The sequence below is a fragment of the Sorex fumeus genome, unplaced genomic scaffold (genome assembly GCF_029834395.1).
Source record: "Sorex fumeus unplaced genomic scaffold, SorFum_2.1 ptg000008l, whole genome shotgun sequence".
In the NCBI taxonomy this organism is placed as follows: domain Eukaryota; kingdom Metazoa; phylum Chordata; class Mammalia; order Eulipotyphla; family Soricidae; genus Sorex; species Sorex fumeus.
The window spans coordinates 30271965-30299412 of NW_026606065.1; the positions used below are offsets into that span (position 1 = coordinate 30271965).

Below are 27448 nucleotides of genomic sequence, written 5' to 3' on the forward strand. Positions count from 1 at the left end.
ATGCCCAGGGAATCATGTGGGGTGCCAAGGACGGAACTAGGGCTGGCTCCAGGCAAGGTTCGTGCCTTAATCCCAGGGCTTGCGGGCCAGCTCCTTAGTCCTACATAAAAAGAAAACGGCAAGGAGAGAAGAAAACCCTCACCTCATGTGTACTTTATCTCTTTTCACACGTTTGCCTTCTACAGAAGCAGTTAGCCAGGTGAAGGTGCTTGCAGGTGAGACTTCCTCCAGAGACAGAGGTCAAAGGGAAATCTTAATTAAGGTTCCCAGATAAGCACCTGCTGGTCCAGTGTCGCTTAGTAAGGCACAGTAACAGAACTGAAAACAAGTTTTCTGTGGGCATCTGGGGAAGGCCCTCTGCCCTGCCCGGCCACATCGGGGTCACCCGGTTCCACTTTCCTAACAGAAGGGGCTGGGAAGCCCTTAGCCATTCCCCTACTTACAGAGGAAATGGGTTGGCGTGGAATTGTTTTTATTATCACACATTACTGACCTGTTTATCTTCCTGCCTGTCTTGCTCACTCAGTGCCACATCCTGCCTCTGGACGCTTGAAGAAAACAATCCAAATGCAGCTAGCATTTATTAAGTGCCGACTGCATACCTAACCTCTAGCTTCAGGATTTTTTTAGGGACGGGGGTGGGGGGGTGGGGGACACACCTGGTGGTGCTCAGGGCCGTCTCAAGGAACCATATGGATGCTGGGGACCGAACCCTGGTCGGCCCCGGGCAAGGGAAACCCTACCGGCTGTATCGCTCACTCCCCTAACCCCTAGTTTTAGTCTGTGCCAGCCCTACCCGCGAAGTTCAAAACGTAACTATATGCCTTTCTGCCCTAGATTGCCAGGTTCTGCTACTGCAAGGCTAGGTTAGACTTTCTGGTAGGATGGGACGCCGGGACCGCGGCTGCGTGAGCGACATCCCAGCATCCAGGCAATGAGGGTTGGCCTCGGGGATTCCCTTCAAGGCGTGGTCCACGCCCTCCCGCACGCCCCGGATGCCCGGCCGGTAGGTGAGGGGCTATCCATCATCGGGCTCTGGGCGTGGCCTCGCCATACGACCAATCACCGGAGACACCTTTTAGACGGACATTTCCATCCCCCTCCCGCTGGGAATCCGCTCAGCGCTGAGCCACTGAGCTTGCGCGGCGGGACCAGCGCCAATCCGCGCTCTCCGCGCGCCTTCCCCGCCTGGGCGCAGCCTGCTCCCGGGCTCCTCGGAAAAGAGGGGGTCCCCTCCCGGTGGGCTAGCAGGGAAGATCGAGTGACGCGGAGGTCCATCCAGGTGTAGGGAGGCCAGCTCCGGGTCCTGCCGGGCTCGCGGTTCGCGCTGCCCGCTTCCCCGTGCCACGCAGGGCCCTCGCCCCCCGTTTCTAAGTGACCCGCGGGGCTCCCGTCCGAGATGACGCAGCAGGTCACCTCCCGGCCGGCCGGGGTCTGCGCGAACTCTCGGGGGGCTTCCCGGGTGCCCAGGGGGAACTCGAGGCAGGGTGGGGTGCAGGCGACGCCCCTCCTTGCCCTGAAACGTCGGTCCCCGCAGAGGCGCCGAGGACTCAGGGATGGGGCTCAGGGAGGTCGCCGAGTCCCGAACCTGCGGTGGCCTCGGGGGTCCTCAGGGCGCCGGGAGCGCACCGAGCCAGGGCGCTGCCTCTCGGGACTCGTCTCGGGCGCTCCGGAGGAGCGTGCCCGGCCCGCGCCCCGCGCCCCGCGTCCAGCCCCGCCTCCGCGCGGCCGCCCCGCCCCGCGCCGGACACCCCGCCCCGAGGAGGCGGCCCGGGAGCGGCCGCGCCGGGAGGCCGGGGGCATGGGGGCGCCGCACGCACGCTCGGCCCGAGCCGGCCCAGGCGGTGCACGGAGCTCAGGAGCGCGCGGACGGCCGTGAGCGGGCGCGGCGGGCCGGGCCCTGCGCCCAGGGCGCACCTGGCGGCGGCGCGGCGGGGCCGGAGCGCAGGGCCGAGCGCGGCGGCGAGGATGTCGCAGCCGCAGCTCCCGGGCTCGGCGGAGACTCGGAAGTTCACGCGGGCGCTGAGTAAGCCGGGCACGGCGGCCGAGCTGCGGCAGAGCGTTTCGGAGGTGGTGCGCGGCTCCGTGCTGCTGGTGAGTGCCGGGCGACGGGCGGGCCGGGGCGGAGTCGCGGGCCGGCTGGGTCTGCAGGGGGGAGAGGTGGCGGGGAAAGGAGCCCGGGTGCTGAAGAGGGGAGATCCTGGAGAGGCAGCAACTTCCAGATCCCCACACCCTGCGTCTGTTCATCACCTCCCCACCGTCGCCCCTTCCCTTCTGGGCAGTGCCCTGGCTCGGGCGTCACCTCCCGTCTCTTCCCTTCCTCCCCCCTCCCTGCCCCATCACCTCCCGTGCCCACTTCCCCCATCCCTATTGGAGGTCTTGGCACCTGTAACTCGGAGGGTCGCAGGAGGGCGCGTGGAGGTGGGGTCGCGCCGGCTCGGAACGCTTCCGGGCTCGGGTCCCGCGGACTCCTTAGGACCGATCAGACTCCAAACAGGGGGCTCGGCATCCTTCCCTCCGCCTCCCACTCCCCTGCTCGGCATCTTGAGTTTTGGCCGCCTTCTCCTGGAGGCTTAGTAGAAGCGGGGCGTCCGGGGTGAATCGCACCTGGTCGCCAACGACACCCGAGTTTGCGCTCCCTGGCAGGAGCGGGGCCAGCAACCCCGGATGAATCTGACGGTGGCAGAACGTCAGAACAGGCCCCTGGGCGTAAGGGAGATGAAGTTTTCAATGAACTTTTCCACTGCCAGGCCCGGTCCCGCTGGATTTGGACGCGCGCTGCGCACCCGGGTCGCGGGCAAACCAGTCCTTGGTCCTGCTGGATTTGGCGGCGCTCAGCGCACTGGGACCCGGGGGATGCCGGGGGAGACGCGCGCAGGCGCTGGTTGCTGGAAACACTCGTGCACGCCGTCCTGGGCATTTGTTTTCTTGAAAGGGGCTTGTTTGTGGGTTTGGGACTCGAGTTCGTTGGCAGGAGGCAAGAAGACGGGCCTTGTTGGGATGGGGTCGCTTTGTGGGACTGCAGGCCGGGGTGACTATTTAAAGCTGGGGGCGGAGGTTTAGAGCTGGAAGCATCCTTCCGGGGTCGCAGCAGGAGACTTGACTTGGCCGAGATGGGAGCTGAGCCTTCGCGATTTCTACTCAGCTCACCTTGACTTTTCTCTCAGCCCCTGAGGTCTGCCAACTCACTCTGATTTTTCAAACTGCAGACAATTGATCACTAATACACCGAGGCTTAATTTGACCGAAACGCATCGGTTTTCAGATAGGAGTTGAGCGGGGAGCTGGGGTGATGCCAGACCCTGCTCAGTTTCTGTTGCTTCGGCCTCAGGTTTTCACCGGGCATCTCCGTGCCTTTCTGCTCCATGGGTGCAGGTGAAGGATAAAGCCGGGAACATTTTATTTTATTTTATTTTTTCTGTTTGCACGTAAAGCCGAGGTCTGTCTACTGGAGGCGGCTGTCTTCGGCAGGGATTCGAGGGCAAAGACGAGCAAATAAGTTCCATGATTGTGCAGCATTGCTGGTGGGAGGGACGGGGTGGGGGGGGGGGCACTTGTGAATGTGCCACTGGGAGTGTGGAGGTGCCCATCTGGGCATAGCACTTAGAACAGCAGAGCCAGTGACAGTCCTTGAAGACCCTTCCCCTAAGAGGATGGTCCTCTGATCGTGGCCCCGCAGTGTCCAGTCCCATGGTGAGCAGAGTTCTGCACCCTCACACGGTATTGCTTCCCGGTTGCCCCCGGCTGTTGTCTCATTCTAAGGCTGCTTCCTCTGCCGTCCACACTCTGTGACCCACGACAGGATCACTCCAGAAGGGGGTCGGGGGGAGGGGGCACATGGATCTGCTGAGGCCAGGAGAGACTCTGGGAGCGAGTTGGAGGTGCGGTCGAGAAGGTTCTGCCCTGCCGGAGGAGGAATTTGGGACAGCTCTCAGAAACCTCCCTCCCCATCTCCTTTGCCTACTTCCGCTGATGCTCGCTGGAGTCGGCCTGGAAGCCAGTGCGGGCACCCCTGCCCCGTGGCTCTGGGCTCGACGCGGCTCCTGGGGGAGGTCTGAAGGTAGCTCCCGATCCTCTCAGGAGGTAGAACAGCCAGCAGGCCCAGGTCTGGCTGTCCCTGCTGTGAGGACCCACGTTTGGATGACAGCCTTGCTGTTCCCGGCCAGCTCTGAGACAGCCTCCCTCCTGCATAGTAAACGCTCCATGAGTATCCTTAATGGCTGACTAATAAAGCAACTCTGCAGATGGACTAAAAAGAGAAAACAAACAGGCGATGGATTTAACTAGCTCTTCCCACGCTCCCAGTATTGATGAGTGACTGGTGGGAAGTTCAGGGACAACCACCCAAACAAAGAGAGTTCAGTGAGCCATAAAGGCAGCCGCTGAAGGAACACACGTCAAAACAGTATGAAAGTAGATAGCATCATTCAGTTCTTTTCATATTTGATTTTTTTTTTGGGGGGGGGGGCACACACGGCTGTGCTCAGGGCTTACTCCTGGCTCTGCACTCAGGGATCACTCCTGGTGGGGCTCGAGGAGTCCGTGTGGGATGCTGGGATTGAACTCAGGTTGGCTGTGTGCAAGGCAAATGCCCTCCCTGCTGTACTATTGCCAGGGTCTCCGGTCATTTGTTCTAATCAGTCCTCACGCATGGATCTTTTCAAGCATGATTTGCTCTTCTGGGAGACTTGGAATTGACCATGATGATGAAAGGGGCCCCCTTGGGGGAAGGATCCTGGTCTGGACCCTGGAGGCTCAGTGCCAACAAACTGGGCTCTGGGGTCTGAGCACCTGGATCCAGTTCCATTTCTGCCCCCTCCCAGGTGTGTGATAATGGGCACTTAGCCTGGCTGGGTCTCGGTGTTCTCGACTTTTCCCCTGTGAATGGTATAATTCGTAACACCTCCTGGCTGTTGGGCGGATTAGAGGCAGGGCCCTTGACAATCCTGGTGACATCCCCAGGGCTGTCCCTTCCCACAGACTCAGGCTCCTGTTGAATTGAGGAATTACACTGGAGAATTTCTAAAGCCCCCCCCCCCCCCCAACCTTTTAACCATATATATATATGTATTTTTTTTTTGTAGTGCCAGGTTTCAATCCAGGGCCTCACATGCAAAGCACACACTCTCCCACACACCTCAGACTTCGGGTCCCTCCCCCCCTCCCCAACCAGGCTTGAATTCTAAGCTGCTTTAAGAGTCATTGGCGGGGCTGGAGCGATAGCACAGTGGGTAGGGCATTTGTCTTGCACACGGCTGACCCAGGTTCGATTCCCAGCATCCCATATGGTCCCCTAAGCACCTCCAGGAGTAACCCTGTGCATCACTGGGTGTGACCCAAAAAACAAACAAAAAAAAGAGTCATTGGCTAGTTGTATTCCTCACTGTAGGGACAGCAGTGACTTTTCGGTAATGAAGGAGGCATCGTCACAGCTAAGAGCTTTCAGGCATAGAATGGCCGAGCACTGTTCATGATATGCTCACCCTCCGAGGAAAATCTGGGTCCTTCCCTGAGCTGCAGCGATAGCACAGCGGGTAGGGCGTTCGCCTTACACGCGACCAACATGGCCAACCCGAGTTCGATTCCTCCGCCCCTCTCGGAGAGCCTGGCAAGCTACCGAGAGTATTCGATATGCCAGACACAGTAACAACAAAGTCTCCAATGGAGACGTTACTGGGCCCGCTCGAGCAAATCGACGATCAATGGGAGGGCCTTTACCTTTACCTTTACCTCCCTGAGCAGGGTGGAACCGTGATGCTGCTGGGACTCCACTCCAGAACAGCCCCCAACGGAGGTGTTCGGATAAAGAATACGTCATGTAGGCCATCGGGCTGAGCGTGATCTCTGTGTGCCGGGGACCTGGGTTTGAGTCTGTCCCCAAGCACGGCTGGCCTTGACCAATGCCCCCCCAAGTACAGCACCTGGAATCCCCCTGAGCACCCCTGGCGGGCACCCTCCCCATCCAATAAAACAAGATGAAACAGTATGTCCTAATAGCGTAGGTGGAAAGGAATATGATGCCCCAGGACTAAATTTTTTTTTTTTTGGAGGGGGGTCACACCTGGTGATGCACAGGGGTTACATATGGCTCATGCACTCAGGAATTACTCCTTACGGTGCTTGGGGGACCATATGGAATGCTGGGAATCGAACCCGGGTTGGCCGCATGAAGGTAAATGCCCTACCTGTTGTATTATCACTCCGGCCCTGCAGGACTGAAAATTCTGAGACTGTGGGTGTATCATGGACGTATTGGCACCAGCTGCTTCTGGGTTTGCTGGTTCGCCCTGCCCTCCCCGCCGCGCCCCCCTCCCCCCCCCGCCCCTGCCCCCAGCTCTCAGGACACAACCTGTTGATTTGATGTGGTTTGGTAGGTATTTGGATCTGGGACTATTCATAAAATTCCTTTTTCGTGTACATTAATGGCGACAGGGTTCCCAGACCTCCAGATAAGGTCTGAAATCGGCCACAAGGAGACGGTGCTCTTCCAGCTGTGGGGGGGGGGGTGCCCCACAAAGGCACACGGTATTGATGCCCACGTCAGGTGGCTGCCGGCCGCCTTATTGATCTTATCGACTTGGCTTCGGACTCGCCTCCCACGGCCAGCCCTGCCAGCCCTCCTCGAGAAGCCAAGAGGCGCTGAACGCTGATTTCCCCTCCAGGCTCTGCAGAGAAAGGACAGACAGACAGAAGATGCTGGGCTTGGCTTCTCCCACAGCACAGGCTTCTGGCCTTTCTCAGCTTTAGTTCAGCTGCCTCAAGTTTCCATTTTTTTTATTTGGGGTCACGTGAGCGCAGGGTGCTGCTCCTCGCAATCCTCAGGTAACGCGAAACCTGTCGGCTGTCATTTCCCATCAGATAGGCTGGTGTCGGCTTCAGCCCGATCGCTCCCTCCACCCTCACTGGAGTCACCCAGAACCGGAAGCAGGGCGGGGGCCCGGCTATGGCCCGCTCACCTACAGCAGGTTCTGTGCCTCTGGTTTCTGGTCCATTTGACTGGGGGGGTGGGGGGAGGTGGGGATGAGTGCCCAGGCGGGATGCTTTGGTTTGGAAAGGGGAGGGCCCTGATTGTGAAATCTTCAAACTTTTTTTTTTCTGCTTTTGGGGTCACACCCAGCAATACACAGGGATTACTCCTGGCTCTGCACTCAGGAATTACTCCTGGCGGTGCTTGGGGGACCATATGGGATGCTGGGAATCGAACCCGGGTCAGCTGTGTGCAACGCAAACACCGTACCCACTGTATTATAACTCCAGCCCCCAAATACATTTTTCCCCCCTTTTTTTGGACCGATTCAGTCGTGCCCAGTGCGAGGCGTCTCTGTGGGCAGTGGAGTATGCCAGTGTGACCGCGGCCAGCCCTTTTCAGAAAGATGGAGCAGCAGCATAAAGGGTGGACACCCCCACTCTGGCTCAGAGGAATCGGGGTGCCCGAGAAAGACTGGCTGAAGGAAGCATGGCAGTGCTGGACCCGGCTGATGCACACATCAGGGCGGCAGTTTCCAGAAACGTCTGAGGAATGGAGCAAATACTTGGAATGCAGCGCGTGGGTGGGCCGCGAAGGTACAGAGAGAGGAGCGTGGGGACGTTTGGGGAGAAACGTTTTGAGAAATAGGGTTGCTAAGTTGGAGGCCCATCTCCAGGATGGGCTGCGAAGGTGCCAGAATGTGTTCCTTTTTCTGAGTGTCTTTGGTACCGATTTGAGAAAAGAGCCTCCAACCACCCATGAAGGAAGATACGCTGCTCAGGGAGCTTTTCCCTCAGAGCCATTGGGGGCGAGTAAGATGAATTTTACAGCGTGGAGACCCTGTGTAGGCCTGGACATACCGGCCCAGGACGGGACGGGGGTGTCCATGCCATGAGAGGGGAGACTCCCTCCCTCCCCCCACCCCCGGCCTCTGTCCAGTGGGTAAGCAATTAGGGTCACGCAGGTGCCACCTTTGAGTAAGGCGGGTGCCCCATTCAGTATTTGGGGCTGGTGGAAAATGACAGAGGGGCCATGATTTCATTTACTTGGGGCCCAGACTTAGGGATTGATATTCAGGCCTTACTCCTGGCTCTGCACTCAGGGATCACTCCTGGTGGGACTCTGGGGGGACCATATGGGATACTGGGGATGGAACCTGGGTCATCCGCGTGCAAGGCAAGCACCCTACCTGTTGAACTATTGCTCTGGCCAAGAGGGCTGCGTGTTTATTATTATTATTATTATTTAAAAAAATTTTTTTTGCTTTTTTTGGGTCACACCCAGCAATGCTCAGGAGTTACTCCTGGCTCATGCACTCAGGAATTACTCCTGGCAGTGCTTGGGGGACCATATGGGATGCCGGGGATCGAACCTGGGTCGGCCGTGTGCAAGGCAAACGCCCTACCCACTGTACTATCACTCCGGTCCCTATTATTTTTTTAATCTCCTGCAAAAAACTAGTGTTGCACTTGCCTTAGTGTGTGTGTGTGTGTGTGTGAGTGTGTGTGTTTGTGTGTGTGTGTGTGTGTGTGTGTGGTGCCTTGCATCCGGTCCCCAGCACTGCCTGATGCCCCCATCACCCCCAGGAGTGGCGGAAGACCCAAAAAAAGAAAAGAAAGAAAAACATCATCACACAAACACGTGTGAATAATTACCTCAGGGTGGGGAAACATTTTTTGGACATGAAAGTAAAGAAGAAAACCAGTTTGCCCTGGGCTGTGGCACGGGGAGGGGGGATGGTGACCTGGTCAAATTGGTCTTTATTCCATTGTCTCTTGACTGACTTAAGTTGTTTTCATATAGATTTGGTTGTGTATGTTGGGGGGGGGGGGGTGTGGTGTTGAGTCTTGGAACTTAGCAGTGCCCAGGGGCGGGGCTGAGGGTGTTTGGAAGCCTGGCCTTTGCTGCTAGGGTTTTGAGGAAATTATTTCATTGAAACCTAAATTTGCTCATCTGAGCACTAATTCTCAGATCATTCTTAGGTCTTAACTGCCTGAAGAGCGGTTTAAAAGGTGAAATCAGATAATGTCAAGTAAGTTCTTAACTAGAGTAAACTCTCCGCTTGTTAATGAAAGAAAATATCAGCGGTCTTATTTGTCTCTTTTTCAGAGCAAATACTGCCCGCCCCCCTTTTCCCTGCCCCTGCCAGCCCTCTGTAAACCCAACTTCTTTTGTCCCTGACTGCTGGTTTACTCTCATTTTGTTTGTTTTGTTCATTGATTTTTACTTCCTTGTAGCACACACAGGGTTGAAATCATTGAATACGTGTCTTTTTTTAAAATTTTACTTCTTTCTTATTTTACTTCTCACTTATTTTACTTAATTACCAACCAGGTTTTCTTTTGCGCAGATGGCAAATGTCATTAAAACAATTAGCTGAGTGTTGTCTGTTGTGTCTGATCACACCCCACCTCCTTCCTCACCTATTTATGGTCTGTCTGACTTAGGTAGTTTTCGTATTTCTGTGGGTGTGAGCTTGGGCAGTGTTAGGCCACAGCTCGCCCATGCTCAGGGCTTTCTCCTGGCTCCGTGCCCAGGGGTCATTCCTGGTGGTGTGCGGGGTTCGAACTGGGCTCGGCTGTGGGCACGGTGAGCACCGTGAACCCTGTCCTGTCTCTCTGTCTCTGTGATCAGGGCAGAGCAATGACAAAGGGTGATGCAACGAACACGGGGTGTGATTCTGCATGGGAATGTCTTCCTGCTTTTTGGGGACAGACTCAGAATGCATTGCTGCGTCTGGTGGTCACTGCGGCTCTACTCCACGGAGGAGGGTTTCAACTCGCCTGGGGTTATTTTCCTTATATTCGGAGCCAGCATGCCTCAGGCACTTACCGTATTGAGTACTTACACTGAGTGCTTCCTGTGCCCTGGATCTGTGCAGGGGCCACCTCCGGCTCACAGCCCGACTCTTGGTCTGCAGGGACACTGCCTCTGACCAGGTGTCCCCATCACTTTGTCCACTGCCGGGCTGTGTCAACACTCCAACCACTTGTTCCGTATGTCGTCAGCCCCAGGAGCTCTGAGTCAAACCTTGAAGCTTAGGAGTAGAAACGTGCTTAGTTTATCTATATCTCAGTTGGCTTTGAAAGATGTGCTGGGAGTTCCACACTGCAGACACCACGCGGAGAAGGGCCAAGCGACTGCCCAGCGGGAAAGGCGCTTACCTTGCACGAGGCTGACCCGAGTTCAATCCCTGAGCACCGCCAAGAGTAATTTCTATTTTCTTTTTTTTTTGCTTTTTGGGTCATACCTGGTTAAGCACAGGAGTTACTCCTGGCTCATGCACTCAGGAATTACCCCTGGCAGTGCCTGGGGGACCATATGGGATGCTGGGAATTGAACCCAGGTCGGCCATGTGCAAGGCAAATGCCCTAGGCTGTGCTATCAATCCAGCCCCAAGAGTAATTTCTGAGGGCAACCAGCCCCTGAGCATTTTGATGGCTCAATCCCCTCCCCCCTGAAAAAGGGAAGAGACTGCATCAGTGATAGGGACAGACAGCCCCTGGAGCAAGGGATTCTGTTAGACAGCCCAGAGCTAAGGCAGGACCCCAGGGCAGCTCAGGGACAGAGGAACTGGCTTGGCAAGCCTGAAACCAAGTTCTGTCTCCCGCCCTGCCGGCTGGAACCCCCAGCTCTGCTCCAGAAAGAGGGCGTAAGTGTGGTAGTGGAGAGCAGCGTAAAGCGTAGGGCCTGCCAGTGCCAACCAGCTGCCTCCTGCCCCGTGTGCAGTGCCAGCAAAGGAAGCTCACGGCAGGACTGGTCCGACCCAATCCTGTGGGGATGCTTCCCTGGGAACTGAGGCTGGTGGTGAGGGAGAGACTCTCTCCTGACCTGCGGCTTATTAAGGTAAAGAAATGCCAGCCTTGGTGAGGGGAGGTGGAGTTCCCGCCCTGGGCTTGGTGGGAGAGAGAGGGGTCCACTCCTGGGGGGTGCTCAGGGGACCGGGCACCAGGGATCAAACATGCAAGGCAGCACCCCTGGACTTGCTTTCTCGTCAGCTCCCAAAATGCTGGTTTTGCCTGATTCATGTGCAGAGTTGTGGAGAAAGAAAGTCTTTGCCACCCAAGGACAATAGAGACAAGGACCAGGAATATTGCCCTATGGTTGGCAGCCTGCCTCACAAGCTGGGGGAGAAGGCAGCTGGGAGAGAGACGGGATCACTAAGACAACGATGGTTGGAGCGATCGCTCAGGATGGGAGATGTGTGCTGAAAGTAGATAGAGGACCAAATGTGATAGCCTCTCAGTATCTATTGCAAACCATAATGCCCAAAAGTAGACAGTATGGGGGAAATTGTCTGCCATAGAAGCAGGGGGAGGGGTGGAATGGGTGGGGGGGGGTATACTGGGGACATTGGTGGTGGAAAATGTGCACTGGTGGAGGGATGGGTGTTCGATCGTTATCTGACTGACTAAAACACAAACATGAAAGCTTTGTAGCTGTATCTCACAGTGATTCAATAAATAAAATATATGTGGTACATTAAAAAAATGGTCTTTGCAAGGAGTGGTTGGCAGGGCTGTTCTCTGGCACCAGGTGCCCCATTCCCAGGGTATTTTGGGGGGGTCTCATCCCCGCAGGTCCCTGACCTAGCTGTGGCGTAGCTGTGTCTGGCCATGAGAACCCGGACATGCTCCCCCTCATCAGCTCCACTTACAGCCCTGGGACTTTTTCCCAAGTGTGGCAGGGTTCACTTACGCTCCAGGTGGTCTTTTCCAGGGTCTCTGCTCAGGGGTCCCTCCCGGCAGTGCTTGGGGGACCCTGCGTGGCACCTGGGACCCTCGTTGCTCTCTCTCTCTTCCTTCTTCCTCTACTTTAGTCTGGTGCCACAGTGCTGAGCGTGCAGGGTAGAAAAGAGAAAATCTCAACTAAGTGCAAGCTAACTAGCTAGAGGTGCCGACGACTCCTGCTGGTCTCTGGATGTCGGGGGGCGGACTGTGCCCGAGCCCTGGGGGTTTGTTTTTAGAGACCTGAGCTAGAAAGATTCTTCTTTCTAGTGTGGAAAAGGGCCTGGGTGGGGGTAAGTGACCATGGCAGCACTTGAGGCTTCCCGGACCTGCATTTAGCTTGTGTCCTTACAATATGGGGTGTATCTCAGCTCCTGGTCCTGCACGCAAGCACATGCACACACACATGCTTGCACACACACACATGCATGCACGCACACACACACACACACACGCACGCATGTACACACTCGTACCTCCCATCACCAGGATTTGGCAGTATTTCTCGGGAAATCTCTCCCTTTGTCTTCTTCACTCCCAGGGCCGTGTGTCTCGCCAGGGGCACCCCTAAAGGGCCCCGTGTGCGTTGTTCATAGAAGTCGGGCTTCCCGTTCACTCTCGCCTTCCTGCCAGGTCCTGAAGCTTTATCTCGCCTCTCATGTTTCCCCAGCCTCAACCGGCTTTTCTGATAACCTCTTGACATGGGTACTTGGCTGCGCTCTCTCTCTCTCTCTCTCTCTCTCTCTCCCTCTCTCTCTCTTTTGGGGGGTGGGGGGAGGTTGGGCCATGCCCAGCAGTGCTCAGGCGCTGCTCCAGGCTCTGTGCTTGGGTGGGACCCTTGGTGGTGCTCTGGGACGCTGTGTGGTCCGGGGGATGTGATGCTGTGTCTTGGCTGCTGTCTCCGAGCTTGTAGGGCGCATCGGGGCTCTGCTGAGCAGTGCTCACACCTCCCCCCACCACAGCGGTGTGGCTGAAGGCCCTCCTCACCCTGGTCACTTTACTGCCATTCTCACTTTGTTCTTTCCCGGTGTGCGGGGAGGGGTGGTGGTGGTGTGTTTGGGGTTGTTTTGGGGCAACGCCCGACGGGGCTCAGGGTCTGTTCCTGGCTTTGCTCAGGAGAGATCCCGGGGGCTCGGGGACCCCATGCAGTCGTGGGGAGCTGTCTGTAAGGCAGGAGGGCCCCTGCCCTGTCTCTTCCACCCCTCCGAGCTCACGCATTCTTAATTCAGTTTTTGGTTTTGGGGTCACACCTGGTGGTGCTGGGCGCTTACTCCTGGCTCTGTGCTCAAGGATCACTCCAGGCAGAACTCAGGGGAGTATATAGGGACCTGGAACTCGAACCCAGATTGGCTGGCTGTGCAAGGCCAGCGCCTGCCCCGCTGCTTTATCTCTGGTTCCCTCTGACTTCATTCTTTATTTAGCTTTTTGGGTCACACCCGGCGATGCTCAGGGGTTACTCCTGGCTCTGCACTCAGGAATTACCCTTGGCGATGCTCAGGGGACCATATGGGATGCTGGGAATCGAACCCGGGTCGGCCGCTTGTGAGGCAAATGCCCTGCCCACTGTGCTATCCTTCCAGCCCCTCACTTCATTCTTAAGCCCAGAGCGTCGAACTGCCCTGGCTAGAGGCTTCTTCATTGGCACTCTGCTGTTCTGAGTGGGCACCGTTCTCTCCTTCCCTCCATGCCTGGCCCCAGGCGTTCCCCTGCCCCGGGGTCCTGGCAGAAGCTGTTCCCTCTGCCCAGGCCGCGCGTCCTCTTGGCCTCCCTCTTCAGAGTCCACATCCTCGCAGGGCTGTGCCCACCTGCCCATGGGTTTCCTCTGTACAGGCAGCGCTGTTGAGGTCTTATCCGTAGGCATGTTTGTTGAATGAGCGTTTCTCTCGCCGAGCCGCTTGTTTATCTCAGCTTCCTCAGGGCCTGGCAGTAAATAGTTGGAGGGTGAGTAAGCGGACCCCAGAGACTCTCCCTCTGTGCATCTCAGGTTCTCATGAGGGAATTCCCCACAGCCCCCATCTCTCTCATGTATCTGTCCCTTCCGGACAGCCTCCCTCCCTCCCTCCCTCCCTCCCTCGGCCAGAACACATAGGCCCTGGTAGATCGTTGGATTTTCATTGGCACCTGATACAGCCAGTGATATTCCTGTGCGTGAGAATGTGTCCTTATGGAGGGGCTGAAAAGATAGCAGGATGGGGAGGGTTTTTACCTTGCTACCCAGGTTCTATCCCTGGCATCCCTTATGATCCCCCGTGCACTGCCAGGAGTAATTCCTGAGTGAGAGGCCAGGAGTGACCCCTGAGCATTGCTGGGTGTGACCGCAAACAAGCAGAAAAACCAAAAAGAACAACAACAACGACAATAACAACAAAAAACACTCCCAAAACAAAAACAAGACAAAACCAAAACCAGGATGGTTCACTTCGAATCTGGCCTCCTCCTGGCCTTTTGGTAGACGAAGACTGTTCAGGTGGTCAGTGCATCAGCTCAGAGGCTGCAGGGATCAGCCTGAGTTGGCAGCATGTCAGGCGAGATTCTTCACTCCTGTGCTATTAGTCTGTCCCTGTAAACCCCTCTACCCTGTGCTGCCAGGGCTCAGGGGCCATTCCTGGGGGTGCACTGGTGATTCTATGCAGGGTCCTGATGCTGCCTTGAGCCCAGTGGTGCTGGGAACCACCAGGGCCATGCCTGGTGGAAGTCTGTTGTGCCAGGAACCGAACTTGGAGCCCCGTGCATGCTCGGCATATACTCCAGTACTTGGAGCTATCACCCTTGTCCCATCTGTGTATTTATCTTGGAAGTAAAGGAATGTTTATAAAAAGGGGAGAAGGAAAAGGCAAAACGTGTTTGGGAGAGAAGACAGACTCCTGCAGAGGCAGGAGAGAGCCGCACGCGGTGGAAGGAAGGACTCTTACCCCCAAGTCGGGATGCCAGTGACTCCAAACTAGAATCCGCGCCAGAGAGCCCTTCCTTCTTGGCAAAGTCTTTGTTTGTACCAGCACTATAGAACTCGGATGTGTACAAGAGCTCACAGCTGCGAGTTCGCGTTATGTATTTAGTCGTTCATTTATTTGAAGCCACAAGTTGTGAGTTTCTGGGGTCATCCAGAAACCCCACCGGGTAGGATGCTGTTTCTCTCTCTTACTCTTTCTTGGGTGCTCTCACTCCCTGGTGAACTGCTCTCAAGCATATTTACTGTCTGATGGGTTTTGAGATGCAGGAGAGGCAGGAGAGGCTTGTTTCAAACTCTCAGTCCTGCTTTTCTCCAAAATCAGCCCGGATCAATACAAGCCAGGAAGTAGGGGTGGGCTGACCAGGTGGGTTGCCTGTTTATTTAATGCAGATGAATGTTTGTTGAATGTCAACCTGAAAGCGAATCTGAAAGCAGATGTTCATGAACACAGTCTCTATGGCCATATAGCATTTATTCCTGCAGTCTTATGTAGGGGACTCAGGTACATCCTCTATCTACAGAAATTTGTCTTAATAGAAAATATGGGGGGGGGGAGACGAAGTGATAGTCCAGTGGGGAGGGCATCCACCTTTCATGCAGCTAACCAGGGTTCAATCCCTGGCATCCCATAGGGTCCTCCGAGCACTGCCAGGAGTAATTCTGAGTGCAGAGCCAGTAGTAACCCCTGATCATTGCCAAGTATGACTCAAAAAGTAAAAAAAAAAAAAAAAGCTTCATATGTATGTACAGGTGTTCCAAGAAATTTATCTTGCTGAATTATGAGTCATTATAAATGGCATATATGGAACAATTCACTTTAATTTTTTTTCTTTTGCTTTTTGGGTCATACCCGGCAATGCTCAAAGGTTACCCCTGGCTCATGTACTCAGGAATTACTCCTGGCGGTGCTTGGGGGACCATGTGGGATGCTGGGAATCGAACCCGTGTTAGCCATGTTGGCTGCGTGCAAGGCAAACGCCCTACCTGCTGTGCTATCGCTCCAGCCCCTTCACTTTAATTTTCAAGTTAAAAGCTTTTTTTTTTCTTGGTTTTTGGAGTACTCTGGCAGTGCTCAGAGTTTACGCTTCGCTCTGTCCTCAGGAATCATTCCTGTAAGTACTCAGGGGCTGTATGTGGTGCCGTGGATTAAACCTGGGTCGACCTTATGCAAGGCAGCACCTTAACCCTTGTATTGTCTCCTGGGCCCAGATAGATAGTTTTAAACCCACTTGCCCTCTGATCACCTTCATTTGGCTTTGGAAAGTCAGAGTCTCGGTTTCATTCTTAGCAGAATGAAAGATGTGTCTGGATGCGTTCTAGATCTGTGACACCTGTGTCACTGTGAGTGGTTAGTAGATGCTCTTGGCATGCAGGATTTCCTGGGTGTGCTTTAGATTGTGACATGTACTTTGACTCATGTTCCTCATTCATAGACGAGTCAGCGCGCAGTTTCTGCAGCTCCTCAGTACTATTTATAACACAGAAAGGCGATGTATTTGTGAAGACCGAAGCCAGAGACGGGTGATGATGAGCTCTGGCTTAATCTCTGGCATGGAGAACAGGGATTATCTCTGAAGTATGAGCAGATTTGAAAAACTGTAGAAGGGAGGGTGACATGTTCTGTGGCTGGGAAGAAGAATGAGTTTCTCCTCCACTGACCGTTCCAAGTAATACTGAGGGCTGGAGAGATCGTACAGTGGGTAGGGAGCTTGCGTTGCACGCAGCCAGCCTGGTTCAACCCCTGGCACCGCCTGTGGTCCCCGGTGATTTCTGAGCACAGGCAGACGTAGAAATAAGCCCTGAGCATAGCTGGGTATGGCCTAAATCCAGGCATACTGGAGGGTGCTGGAGATCTATGGGTGCTAGAAATCTTTGGGTGCTAGAGTCTCAATGGGCTGAGTGTGTGTTTAAACCCAACGCAGACATACTGGACGGTGCTGGAAATCTGTGGCTGCTAGAGACTCTTTGGGCTGAATGTGTGTTTTTTTTTTTTAATTTTCTTTTTTTTTTCTTTTTTTTATTAGTGAAACACCATGAGGTACAGTTATAGGCTTACAAATTTTGTGCTTGGGTTTCAGTTATACAATGATCAAGTGCCCATCCCTCCACCAGTGCCCGTCATCCATCACCACGGGTCCCAGCATCCCCCCCACCCCCCATCCCCCCGTCCCATCCTGCCTCTGTGGCAGGGTATTCCCCCTTGTTCTCTCTCTCTTCTTTTGGGTACTGTGTTTTGCAAGAGAGGCATTGAGTGGCAATCATGTTTGGTCTATAGACTTACTTTTAGCATGCTTCTCCCACCCTGGGAGGGTCCTCACAACACCCTTCATTTGGTGCTCTCTTCTCTATCTGAGCTTCCTCTTCACCTAGAACGTGTGGCTGGCCTTCCATTCATGGAGCAAAATTCCTGGTACTAATCTGGGCTGAGTGTGTGTTTAAACCCAACCCACACATACTGGCGGGTGCTGGAGATCTGTCCCAATGGACTGAGTGTGTGTTCTGCATGAAGGAGCCCCAGATTCAATCCCTGATACTGTGTGGTCCCCTGAACACTTTGGGGGAACCCCAATCATTGCTGGGGTGGCCCCAAAACCACAAAGGAAGAAGAGATGCGGGGAAGAAGCTACCATTTGAGCTTGAGGCGCTGAAGTTGAGACACTTGCCTGGAAAGGGTTCTCTCTGACAGATACCGTGGCCGCAAGGGGATGAATTGTTCATTCAGTGCCTCTCAGAGGGTTCATCTGAAGCGTTAGACATCTGTGTGGATTGTGCTTTCAGACTCTCCGAACTCTCCGGGTTGTGGGGAGTTCACGGCGTGACAATGAAATCATACTGTTTTGGAAGTGAAAAAAAAAATGTGTTTGGAGGTTAATGTTGTTCCGCTTCTTAATTTTACAGATGAGGATGATTTGTCTATGGTTATAACACTGGTTCCTATTATTAGTCCGGAACAAAATCGAGTTTGCTGACTCCTGGTCCAGCATGGTTTCACTGACCACACGCCATCTCCGGGGTTACTTAGTTTACCCTTGGATTTCAGCAAGTGTCTGGTAATCGAATCACACCCGATCGTGATGCTTCTGTTTGTGCCTGCGAGCTGCTCCGGATTGTAGAGCTCATTACTCCCAAGGCAGCCTGCGGGTGAGGCTGGCAGTGCTGTTCCTCCTCCTTTCTAATGGGTATTAGGAGGAAAGGGAATAAGAACAAGCAGGAATTACAGGCTGCATCTAAAAGGTCCCAGCAGTAACTTACTGAAGAAGGACGCATAATTTAGTAGTGAAATAATGTTACTTAAGGGTCAGAAGTTCATGCTTTATATGTACTTTGGGCAAAATAATTATGAGACTGGAGAAAGCTGCCTGCCCCCGGCCTATTAACCTAGAAGTCTCTTCGTGTAGAATAAACTCCGTTAATTTAGGTCATTCGACTTCACAAGGCTGCTCTATCTCGGCTAAAATAAATATTCAGTATAAATGACAGTTGGGTTCAGATCATGCTATTGCAGAGGGCTGCGCTTCTGAGATTGTTTAGAGAACTGATTTAATCCACCATGCTAACATATTGCTGCTTTCTTAAGCAGAAGACAGAGTTCCCTTGGGGATAACAGAGGTGCCATAATATTTAGAGTATATTAGATTCATCTATAAACTATTATACTAGCTAGAATTCGCTGGATAGTTAACTGTTTTCTTCCCAAGGCTTTCAATATATTCCTCTAGTTGTTTCAATTTTCTTTATTCTTTAAAGGAAACTTTCTGAAATCACAATTTTCCCCTCCCCACCCCCCCGTACCCCAAAGGAGATCAGAAGTAACTACTGTTATTTGAGTTAACTATTAAAACAATTTTTTTTTGGCCACACCTGTGATGCTCAGGGATTACTCTTTTTTTTTCTTTTTGGGTCACACCTGGCAATGCACAGGGGTTACTCCTGGCTCTGCACTCAGGAGTTACTCCTGGCGGTGCTCAGGGGACCATATGGGATGCTGGGAATCGAACCCGGGTTGGCCGCGTGCAAGGCAAACGCCCTACCCGCTGTGCTATCTCTCCAGCCCCAGGGATTACTCCTGAGTCTGCATCTAGGTATCACGGCACCATGCAGGGTGCCGGGGCTCAATCCCGGGTTGGCTGTGTGCAATGCAAGCGTCCTCCCTGCTCTGCTATCTCTGCGGCCCCCATTCTGACTTTTGAGGGGGCTTTTCCCCAGCAGTGCTCAGGCAGCCTGAGGGTGCCCTGTGATTCTTGCCCCCAGCCCATCCCCCTACCAGCAGTTCCAGGAGAGGGCCCAAGGATGTGCTGCTGCCCAGACTCTGGTACCAGGGAATCCTCACCTGGCAGTGCTGGGCACCTCATGGACCTAACCTGGGTCAGCCCTGTGCAAGGCCTGTACCTTGACCCTGATAACTATCTCTCTGGTGGCCGACTTGTTTGCTATTTCATTTGATTTTATTTTTTGTTTGTTTGGGGCCACCCCTGGCAATGCTCAGGGGCCATTCCGGGCTCTGTGCCCAGGAATCACTCCTGGTGGTGCTCAGGGAACCATATGGGATGCTGGGGATTGAACCAGGGTCAGCGTGACTGTGCAAGGCGAATGCCCTGCCCACTGGATTATCTCTCTGGTCCCGACCTTTCTCTTGCAGCACTGGGGATTGAAGCCAGGTCTCCTATAAGGCACCTCCTTATTATTTTCTTTTTCCTTTTTGGGTCACCTCCGGCGATGCTCAGGGGTTCCTCCTGGCTCTGCACTCAGGAATTACTCCTGGTGGTGCTCAGGGGACCATATGGGATGCTGGGAATCAATCCTGGGTTGGCCGTGTGTGAGGCAAACACCCTACCCACTATGCCATCGCTCCAGCCCCAAGGCACCTCCTTAGCCCAGATTTAGACCATTTTTGACTCAGTGACAACAGTTACCAGACAGACATGAGGTTTGACTACAGCTCCCTTCTCGCTCCCCCCCCCCCCCCCACCTTTTTGTTTCTTGGGCCAAACCTGGCGGTGCCCAGCGGCAATTCTGGCTCTGTTCTTGGGCTTTGCTCTTGGTGATGTCCAAGTGACTCAGCAGTAAATAGGAGCCTCCCACCCGCAAAGCCCCCAGACCCTGGCCATGTGCTGTCCGTAAATCCTCCTGCCTGTGCCCCAGCCAGACTCTGTGCTCAGCCAGTATTAAGGGTAAACACCTGACGAGACTTTTGGCTCTGTGCTCTGGGATCACTCCTGGCATTGCCCCGGGGACCAGAGGGGATGCCAGGGATGGAACCTGGGTGGGCCTCGTGCAAGGCCAGTGCCCTACCCATGGAACTATCGTTCCAGACTTGTTTCTGAAGGTAGCTTTTAGCATCCCCAATGGTCCCCAAATGAAAATTTTTCAGTAAGGCATGGCTCATTGACTTTGAAACTTAACTCAGGAGAATGCTTTGGGTGTTTAAGAGATTTATTGCTCTCTGGCGCATCTGAATATGCTCTCTAGTACAAATGCCCCCCACCCCCTAAGATTTGGATCTTGAGTATGTCTTGAATTATCCCCAGAAGCTATTTGGAACTTGTGTTTAAAAATAGCCTCGCAGGCTGGAGTGATAGTGTGGTGGGAAGGGCGTTCTGCTTGGGTTCAAGCCCAGGAATCCCATATAGTCCCCAAGCATCATCGGGAGCAAGTCTTCAGTAAGCCCTGAGCACCAGCGGGTGTGGTCCCACCAAATACGCATAACAGAGCACCCCACTAGCCCCATGAATGTTTGCTGAGGAGTCCAGAAGCCCGGCACTGTAGCTCTTCACATGCTACAGAGTGCAAGCACTGTGAAGCCTCTTCTTCTTCTTCAAAAAAACCCCTCACTTTTTTAAAGTCCCAGATTAAAAATAACCTGGTTTATGAGAGCGGCATGAAGTCAGTTTTTATGCAAAACCGTCCCTGCCTTGCTGCTCCCTGGGAATACAGATTTGCATGGCGCTGCCCCCCTGGGGTCTCAGGGGCTGTGGAAGAGGCTCGGATTAGCAGAACTCCTGCCGATTGCAGTGAGGAGGAGGATGGTATAGCTGGTAGGTTTGGCTCCTTTTTTTTTTTTAAAGTACTGATTTTTTTGAAGTGCAGAGACCATCTTTGTACAATATACTATTATTATTATTTTTTATTTTTATTTTTTTTTTGTCACACTCAGCAGTACTCAGGGCTTACTCTTGGCAGGGGGCTCGGGGACCATTTGTGGAGCTGGGGATAGAACGGGGTCGGCCACATGCAAGGCAAACACCTTCTCCAGTTGTGCTGTTGCTCTGAACCCTGCATTTAAACCATCTATGATTCCTGCTAATACCTAATCCAGTGTGAATGCTTTGTAAGCAACTGTGACACGGGATTGTGTAGGGAGTAACGAGAAGAACAGTCTGCTCGTGTGCAGAATGTGAGCACTGGAGCTTCGTGGCGAGGTGTGGATGGGGGCAGAATGCAGGGCTGTAGGGATGACTTTGTAGGCAAGAGGTCTTGAGGATGTGAAGCAAAGAGGTTTTGTGCAGGAAGTATTTTTTGGGTAAAGTTGGTGGGTATCAGGGTGATAGTACAGCAAGGAGGGCACTTGCCTTGTATGAAACTGACCCAGGTTCGATCCCCGGCATCCGTCTGGTCCCTGCGCACTGCCAGGAGTGATTCCTGAGTGCAGAGCCAGGAGTAACCCCCGAGCATCTCCGGGTGTGACCTCCCCTTCCCCTCCCAACCAAAAATCAAAGCCAAACAAAAAACACTGGTGGTGTTGGCACCTGATTGTTGTTATTTTACTCACAGTGAGCCTCCCAGACCATCAGGGGAGTTTGATGCTCTTTCTGGCTGGCCGAGAGGGAGCAGAGTCAGGCAGTCGTGCCTTGGGTTCCCTGCAGCATCTGGAATGGGTGATGCTGCAATCCGTGAGTGCCCGCCCGGGATTGCCAGTTATCTCCCTGCTTCCTGGTGTTCAGAGCAACCTTTGTCCAGGGAAGGGATTCCTATCTCTGTTTCCTGTGTTTTTTTTTTTTTTTTCCACACCCAGTGATGCTCAGGGGTTCCTCCTGGCTCTACATTCAGGAATTACTCCTGGTGGTGCTCGGGGGAACATGTGGGATGCCAGGCAAATACCCGACCTGCTGTGCTGTCATTCTGGTCACTCTGGCCCTTCTCTCTCTCATTTTAAACACTGCCAAGGAAAGAGATTCGTGGGGGTGTTCGAGGCCTTTATTTTTCAGAAAATAGCTTGGGTGCCCTGATAGCTTTGGAGGGGGAAAAAGAAAAAAGGTCTTTCTCTCTGGGCTGGGCAAGATAGTGCAGTGGGCAGGGCACTTGCCTTGATCCCCAGCACCCCCTGTGGTCCCCCTGAGCCCTGCCAGGAGTGATCCCTGAGTGCAGAGACAGCAGTCAACCCTGAGCACAGCTGGGTGTGCCCCTTCCTCCAAATACCCTGAAAACAAACAAGAAACCTTTTGTCCTTTGAAAATACTTCGGGTGGGGTGGGCCCACAGTGGTTAGGGCTCGTGCCTAGCCAGCACCCAGCCTGAGTGGACACGGCCATGTCCCTGAATAATGGTGGGTGTAGCCCTGGGGTCTCCTAGCATCCTGTTCCATTACCAGGGGCGGCTTTGCTAACCTGGTCCCACAGGGTACCACACCCTCAGGCCCTTGCCGTGAACCATAGTCGGGCGTGGGGCCCCTTGTAGATGTGCTCTGCCCTACCTGCCCAGCCCTGCACCCCTGGGAGCCCCAAACAAAACAAAAATAAGACAGACAACTCCCAGCGGGACTGGAGAGAGAGCCCCAAGGCCTCGGGTGTGGCACTGTGTCATTCCGGGGCTCGGTACTGTGGTACTGCATGTCTACATGGCATTGCTGGGGCACCCCCACCCCCAGCCCCCAGCATCCCCTCCCCTCCCAGCTCTGCCTTGTTCGACTGAATTCCAAAAACCAGCCACCAGCTGTCCGCCCAGACCCGCCTTATTCTGTTTTCAGGACTGAATTTCCCCCTCTGCCCCCTGAGGGAAAATGCTAGAGAAGCTTTGAGAAATCAGGGGGTTCATCAACAGTCGTTTAGAGACCAGAGCACCCTGGGCTCTGCCACCCTCTTGCTTCAGGAAGGGCCGGATTACGCCATGGGTTGGCCCAGCAGCCTTTCCAGAACAAGCACAGCCGCCGCCTGGACCCATCAATTATGGATGGGCAAGTGCTCTCGGTTTCCCCTCTAGGGTTTCCCTGCTTCCTTGACTCTGGAGTCTTCATCGTTGAAATTCCATCTTCTCTTTACTATCTGAATACTGTGACTGCTGCCTGCTGGCGGGCCGGGATTGTGACATCGCTGTGGGGATGATGGATTTTATCTCTCTCACCCCCTTAGTGTCCTGCCCTTGCTCTCCCCCGGCTCATTCTAGCTCCTGTTCCCTTCCAGAGAATTCGGCTCGTCCTGGGATTCTGGTCACTCGTCCCGGGGCCTTGGCGGGGGGACACAGGAGATGATGAATGCCTGAGGATGTTCTCCAAATGTGGGGGGAGTGCAGGTGTGAGGTGCTGAGCTGAACTCTCTTTGTACCCCACAAAGCCCACTTGGGGGATAAGGACAGAAGTCAAGGATGAGTGTTAGACAGGCCGGAGAGATAGTAGAGGGGGTAATGCACTTGCCTGGCTTGCGGCTGGCCTGGTTTGACCCCCGGCATCCCATAGAGCACCACCAGGAGTAACCCCTGAGCATCGCTGGGTATTCCCCCCACCCCTACAAAAGAAAATGTGTTTAGAAATCTCACAGGGCAGCATTTTTTTGCTTGTTTGTTTGTTTTGGGGCCACACCCAGTGATGCTCAGGGGTTACTGCTGGCTCTGCCCCGGGTCATATTCGAGAGGCCATATGGGATGCCAGGGATTGACCCTGAGTCAGCCACTTGCAAGGCCAGTGCCTTACCTGCTGTCCTATCTCTCTGCTCCCACCACCTTTCAGCCTGTTGGATCCAAAGACAGCTTGGGCCTCTATCACACAGGCTGCTTGTTCCGTCCGTTAATTATTAGTCATACTTTGTATTTTATGTGATTGCTGGTGTTCAGAGGATTGGGGCAGAGAGAGAGCTTCACTTAATTTTAAGATTTTTTTTTTAATGGGGTGCTGGTGGTGCCGGAATGAAATGACCAGGGGAGCGATCTGCTCGCTTGGCCCGTCTCAGGTTTTCAGAGAAGGTAGTTGGGGGGGGGTGTCTTACTTCAAATGGTGGGCTTGCACAGCAGAAATGAGAGTTCGAGAGAACGTGGCGCTTGCCCCGGCCCCCAGGGCAAGGGGGTTCCTGAGAAACTGCCACCGTGGGGCCTGGGGATATGGAGTCTGGCTTTGGGGGCCCGTGGGGTCTGCACCCAGCTCAGCGCTTGACTGGAAGGTCTTTTTTTTTTTTTCCTTTTTGGGTCACACCCGGCGATGTACAGGGTTACTCCTGGCTCTGCACTCAGGAATTACTTTTGGCAGTGCTCAGGGGATCATATTGGGATGCTGGGAATCGAATCCGGGTTGGCCGCGAGCAAGGCAAATGCCCTACCCACTGTGCTATCTCTCCAGCCCCTTGCCTGGAAGGTCTTAGCTGCTGCTGGGGCTTTCTCAGTGGGACTGGGGAACCCTACCGGCAGGGTCCCTGCTGCAGCTGTGACTGGGGGGGGGCGGGTTCACCACCTCCCACCCCACCTGAGCCTGCTGCCCACTGTGTATTGGTCCGGGTTTGCTCCCAGCTTCAGTCCACGGGCTGGACGCAGACTCCTCCCCCATTTCCAGAGCCCTTTTGGCCTGTTCTTGAGTACCTAGACTGGTTCTCCGAGACCCCTATGGGCTAAGCCATGCTCTGTCCAGAGCCTTCCCCTCCCTCAGCCCTTCACTGTCTTTCTACTTTTCCTGTTTCTTTTGGGCCAGACCTGACAGTGCTCAGGGCTTACTCTTGGCTCTGTGCTCAGGGATCAGTGTGGAGGTGCTTAGGGGACCCTCTGGGGTACTGGGCATCGGAACCTGGGTCAGCTGTGTGTGCAGGCGAACAGACGCCCTACCTGCTCTGGCCCCTGCAGTACTTCTTTTCTTTTTAGGGTGCTGGATGGAAGCTGGGCTTCTGCGAGGCCGCGCCTCGGGCCCGGAGGCCCCGGCTCCTTCTGACCCCTGCCCCGCAGCGGCTGGCCTCTCTCTGTCTCGGGGAAGGGATGCGGGGATGTTGTCCCTCGCAGAGCTCCCACTTCTGTTCCTACCATCGAAGCCACCAGATCTGAAAACCCCGAGCTGGGTGGGCCCGGGCCGCTCGCCAGGGGAATATTCCGGGAAGCAGGGGCCAGCCTTTGTTTCTCTGGCCTCTGCCTGGCTATTTCCCCCCACAGGACCCCCCCATTTGGTATTGAGCAGGCAGGAAGGCGAGTTTTCCTGTTCCGAGCGGTCAACACAAAGCTCGTGGCCGATGGGACATCCTGTTGAGGGGCTGGGGGGCAGGCGCCGACGGTATCCCCTTCTGTCCGCGTCTCGGCCGCCGAGGCGGAGCTGGGAAGGAAACCCAGAGTGGCTGTGCACTGGGCTCGGGCCGACAGAGAAGGTTCTCGGTGAGCCTGAAAGTGGGCAGGGCCGAGTTTGGGGTGGGGGAGGGTTGTGAGGAAAAGCTCCTTATTTCCTGCCAGGTCACACCTGGCTGGCCCGCGAGGGGCACGCTGAACCCGGAAAGCAAATGTAACCCCCCTCCAGGTTTTATTTAGTTTTATTTATTTTGAAGTTTGGAAGCCGACTTAGCGGGCAGGCTGTGACTGAGTCTGAGTTCCAAGCTTGTGGGGCTTGGAGAGTGTGCGGTGCTTTCAAGAAAGACGTAGCGTCCTCCACGAGTGGCGGCAGCACGGGCGAGAAGGACGAGGGCAGAGCAAAGCCGGGGGTTCTGAGCGTCCATCCTGCCTGCCTGTCACGGGCCTGTGGCCCCCTGTCCCTGCGCGCCTGGACCCGGTCACAGAGACTTGTTTGGGGCTGTGCAGGTGCAGGCTGAGGCGTTGGGGTCAGCCAACTCCCAGCTCCTCGCCTCCTGCCAGCCAGGGGAACGTGTGTGTGTGCTCATATGTGTGTGTGTGTGTGCATGCGTGTGCGTTATGTATGTGTGTTAGTGTGTGTGTTGTGTTTGTGTGTACGTGTGTGTATGTGTGTTGTGTGTGCGTGCGTGTGTGTGTGTTGTGGGAGTGTGTGTACGTGAATGTGTATGGTATGTGCGTGCATGCGTGTGGTATGTGTGTTCATGTGTGTGTTCCTGTGTGCATGTGTATGCGTGTGGTGTGTATGTGTGTTCATGTGTGCGTATCTGTATGTGGTGTGTGTGTGCATGTGTATGTGTGTTGTGTGTGCGGGGGTGTGTATGTGAATGTGTGGTGTGTGTGCATGTGTATGTGTGTTGTGTGTGTGGGGGTGTGTATGTGAATGTGTGGTATGTGTGTGCATGCGTGTGTGGTGTGTATGTGTATTGTGTGTGTTCATGTGTGTATGTGTGCATATGTATGTGTGTGGTGTGTGTGGTGTGTATGTGTGTTCGTGTGTGTGTGTGTAGCTGGGGAGTGGGGGGCAGGTTGAGGAGACACAGACCACCCAGTAGGAGCAGGGGCCGAGACAGCGCCCAAGTGTGGGCCGAGAGCCGGATAACGGTGCGCAGATTTCTAGAGCAGGTGCCCAGGGAGGGGAGGACATCTGGATGCGCTGACCTCGGAAGGCCACCAGCGGGTCCTTGGATCAGTGCTTGGGAAGCCGGACCTCGGGGTGCTTAAGTACATAAAATCCCACTCGCCCCCCTCAGGGACGTTTATGTAGCCCTGGACATATTGGCATCATAAGCCGTCAAGTCTCACTTGGAGGATGTTTCCCACTAAGATTTGTGTGTTGAGGGGAAGCTAAGAACTGCTTCAGGATCACCCTTGAATGTGTAATGTCTAAAGAGAAAATCATGAGGTGCCCGGGGAGGGGAATTGACCATTATTAACCTGTGCAAACCAGATCTCATGACCGTGTTCAGAACTATTTGTTACTTAAATATTCTAAAAAAGAACCCAGGGGCTGGAGCGATAGCACAGCGGGTCGGGTGTTTGTCTTGCACGCAGCTGACCCTGGTTCAATTCCCAGCATCCCATATGGTCCCCTGAGCACCGCCAGGAGTAATTCCTGAGTGCATGAGCCAGGAATAACCCCTGTGCATCGCCGGGTGTGACCCAAAAAGCAAAAATAAATAAAAAAAATAAAAAAGAACCCAGAATGTATTTGGTGCTGAGATAGAGAGAAAAAGAGGGGGGAGGGGTGAAGGAGGAGGAGAGAGAGAGGAGAGAGAGATTGAGAGAGAGTGAGAGAGGATGGAGAGAGATTGAGAGAGAGACTGAGCGCGTGCCAGCGAGCGCACCCAGGAGACTGTGCTCATTAAACTGGAAGGAGACCTTCTGGAATTTGCCTCTGTGGTCCTCCGAGCGTGTGCTGTGGATACAATGACCAGACGAGGCTGTTCATTCCCGCACAAAGGCGCTCTTGTTACAGTCCGTGTCGCGTGGTGGTGGGTGCAGCTGATGTTCGGTTCTGCCCGTGCTGTTGGCGTGCTTGGGACAGAGCCCGGCGGCCCTGGGCTAGGAGTCTGCCGTGAAGCCCAGCGCCTGCCCTGGGCAGCCCCCGCCCTTGCTGTCTGTCTTCGTTTTGCGCAGGAGGGAGGCTGGATGCCTGGGCTCTGAGCGGAGCATCAGGACAGCTTCCACCCGAGTTCACCTGCCCTTAGGTTGCGTGTACTTTCCCCAGAAACCCCAACTCCAGGCCCAGAGCCACAGGACACCGAGTAGGGTGTTTGCCTTGGCC

The 27448-nt window shown here is 54.5% G+C and overlaps 1 protein-coding gene across 5 annotated transcripts in view; it reads left to right on the forward strand.

Annotated features, from left to right (window-relative positions):
- Positions 1-1891: 1891 nt before the first annotated feature.
- The window catches only part of DOCK9 (dedicator of cytokinesis 9), a 254379-nt gene continuing 228822 nt past the window's right edge, over positions 1892-27448 (forward strand). For all 5 annotated transcript variants that reach the window (XM_056108397.1, XM_056108448.1, XM_056108475.1 and 2 more), the window contains exon 1: positions 1892-2094. In XM_056108397.1, coding sequence (XP_055964372.1) covers positions 1969-2094 — 126 coding nt within the window. In that variant the 5' untranslated portion in view covers positions 1892-1968. The remainder of the gene's footprint in view (positions 2095-27448) is intronic.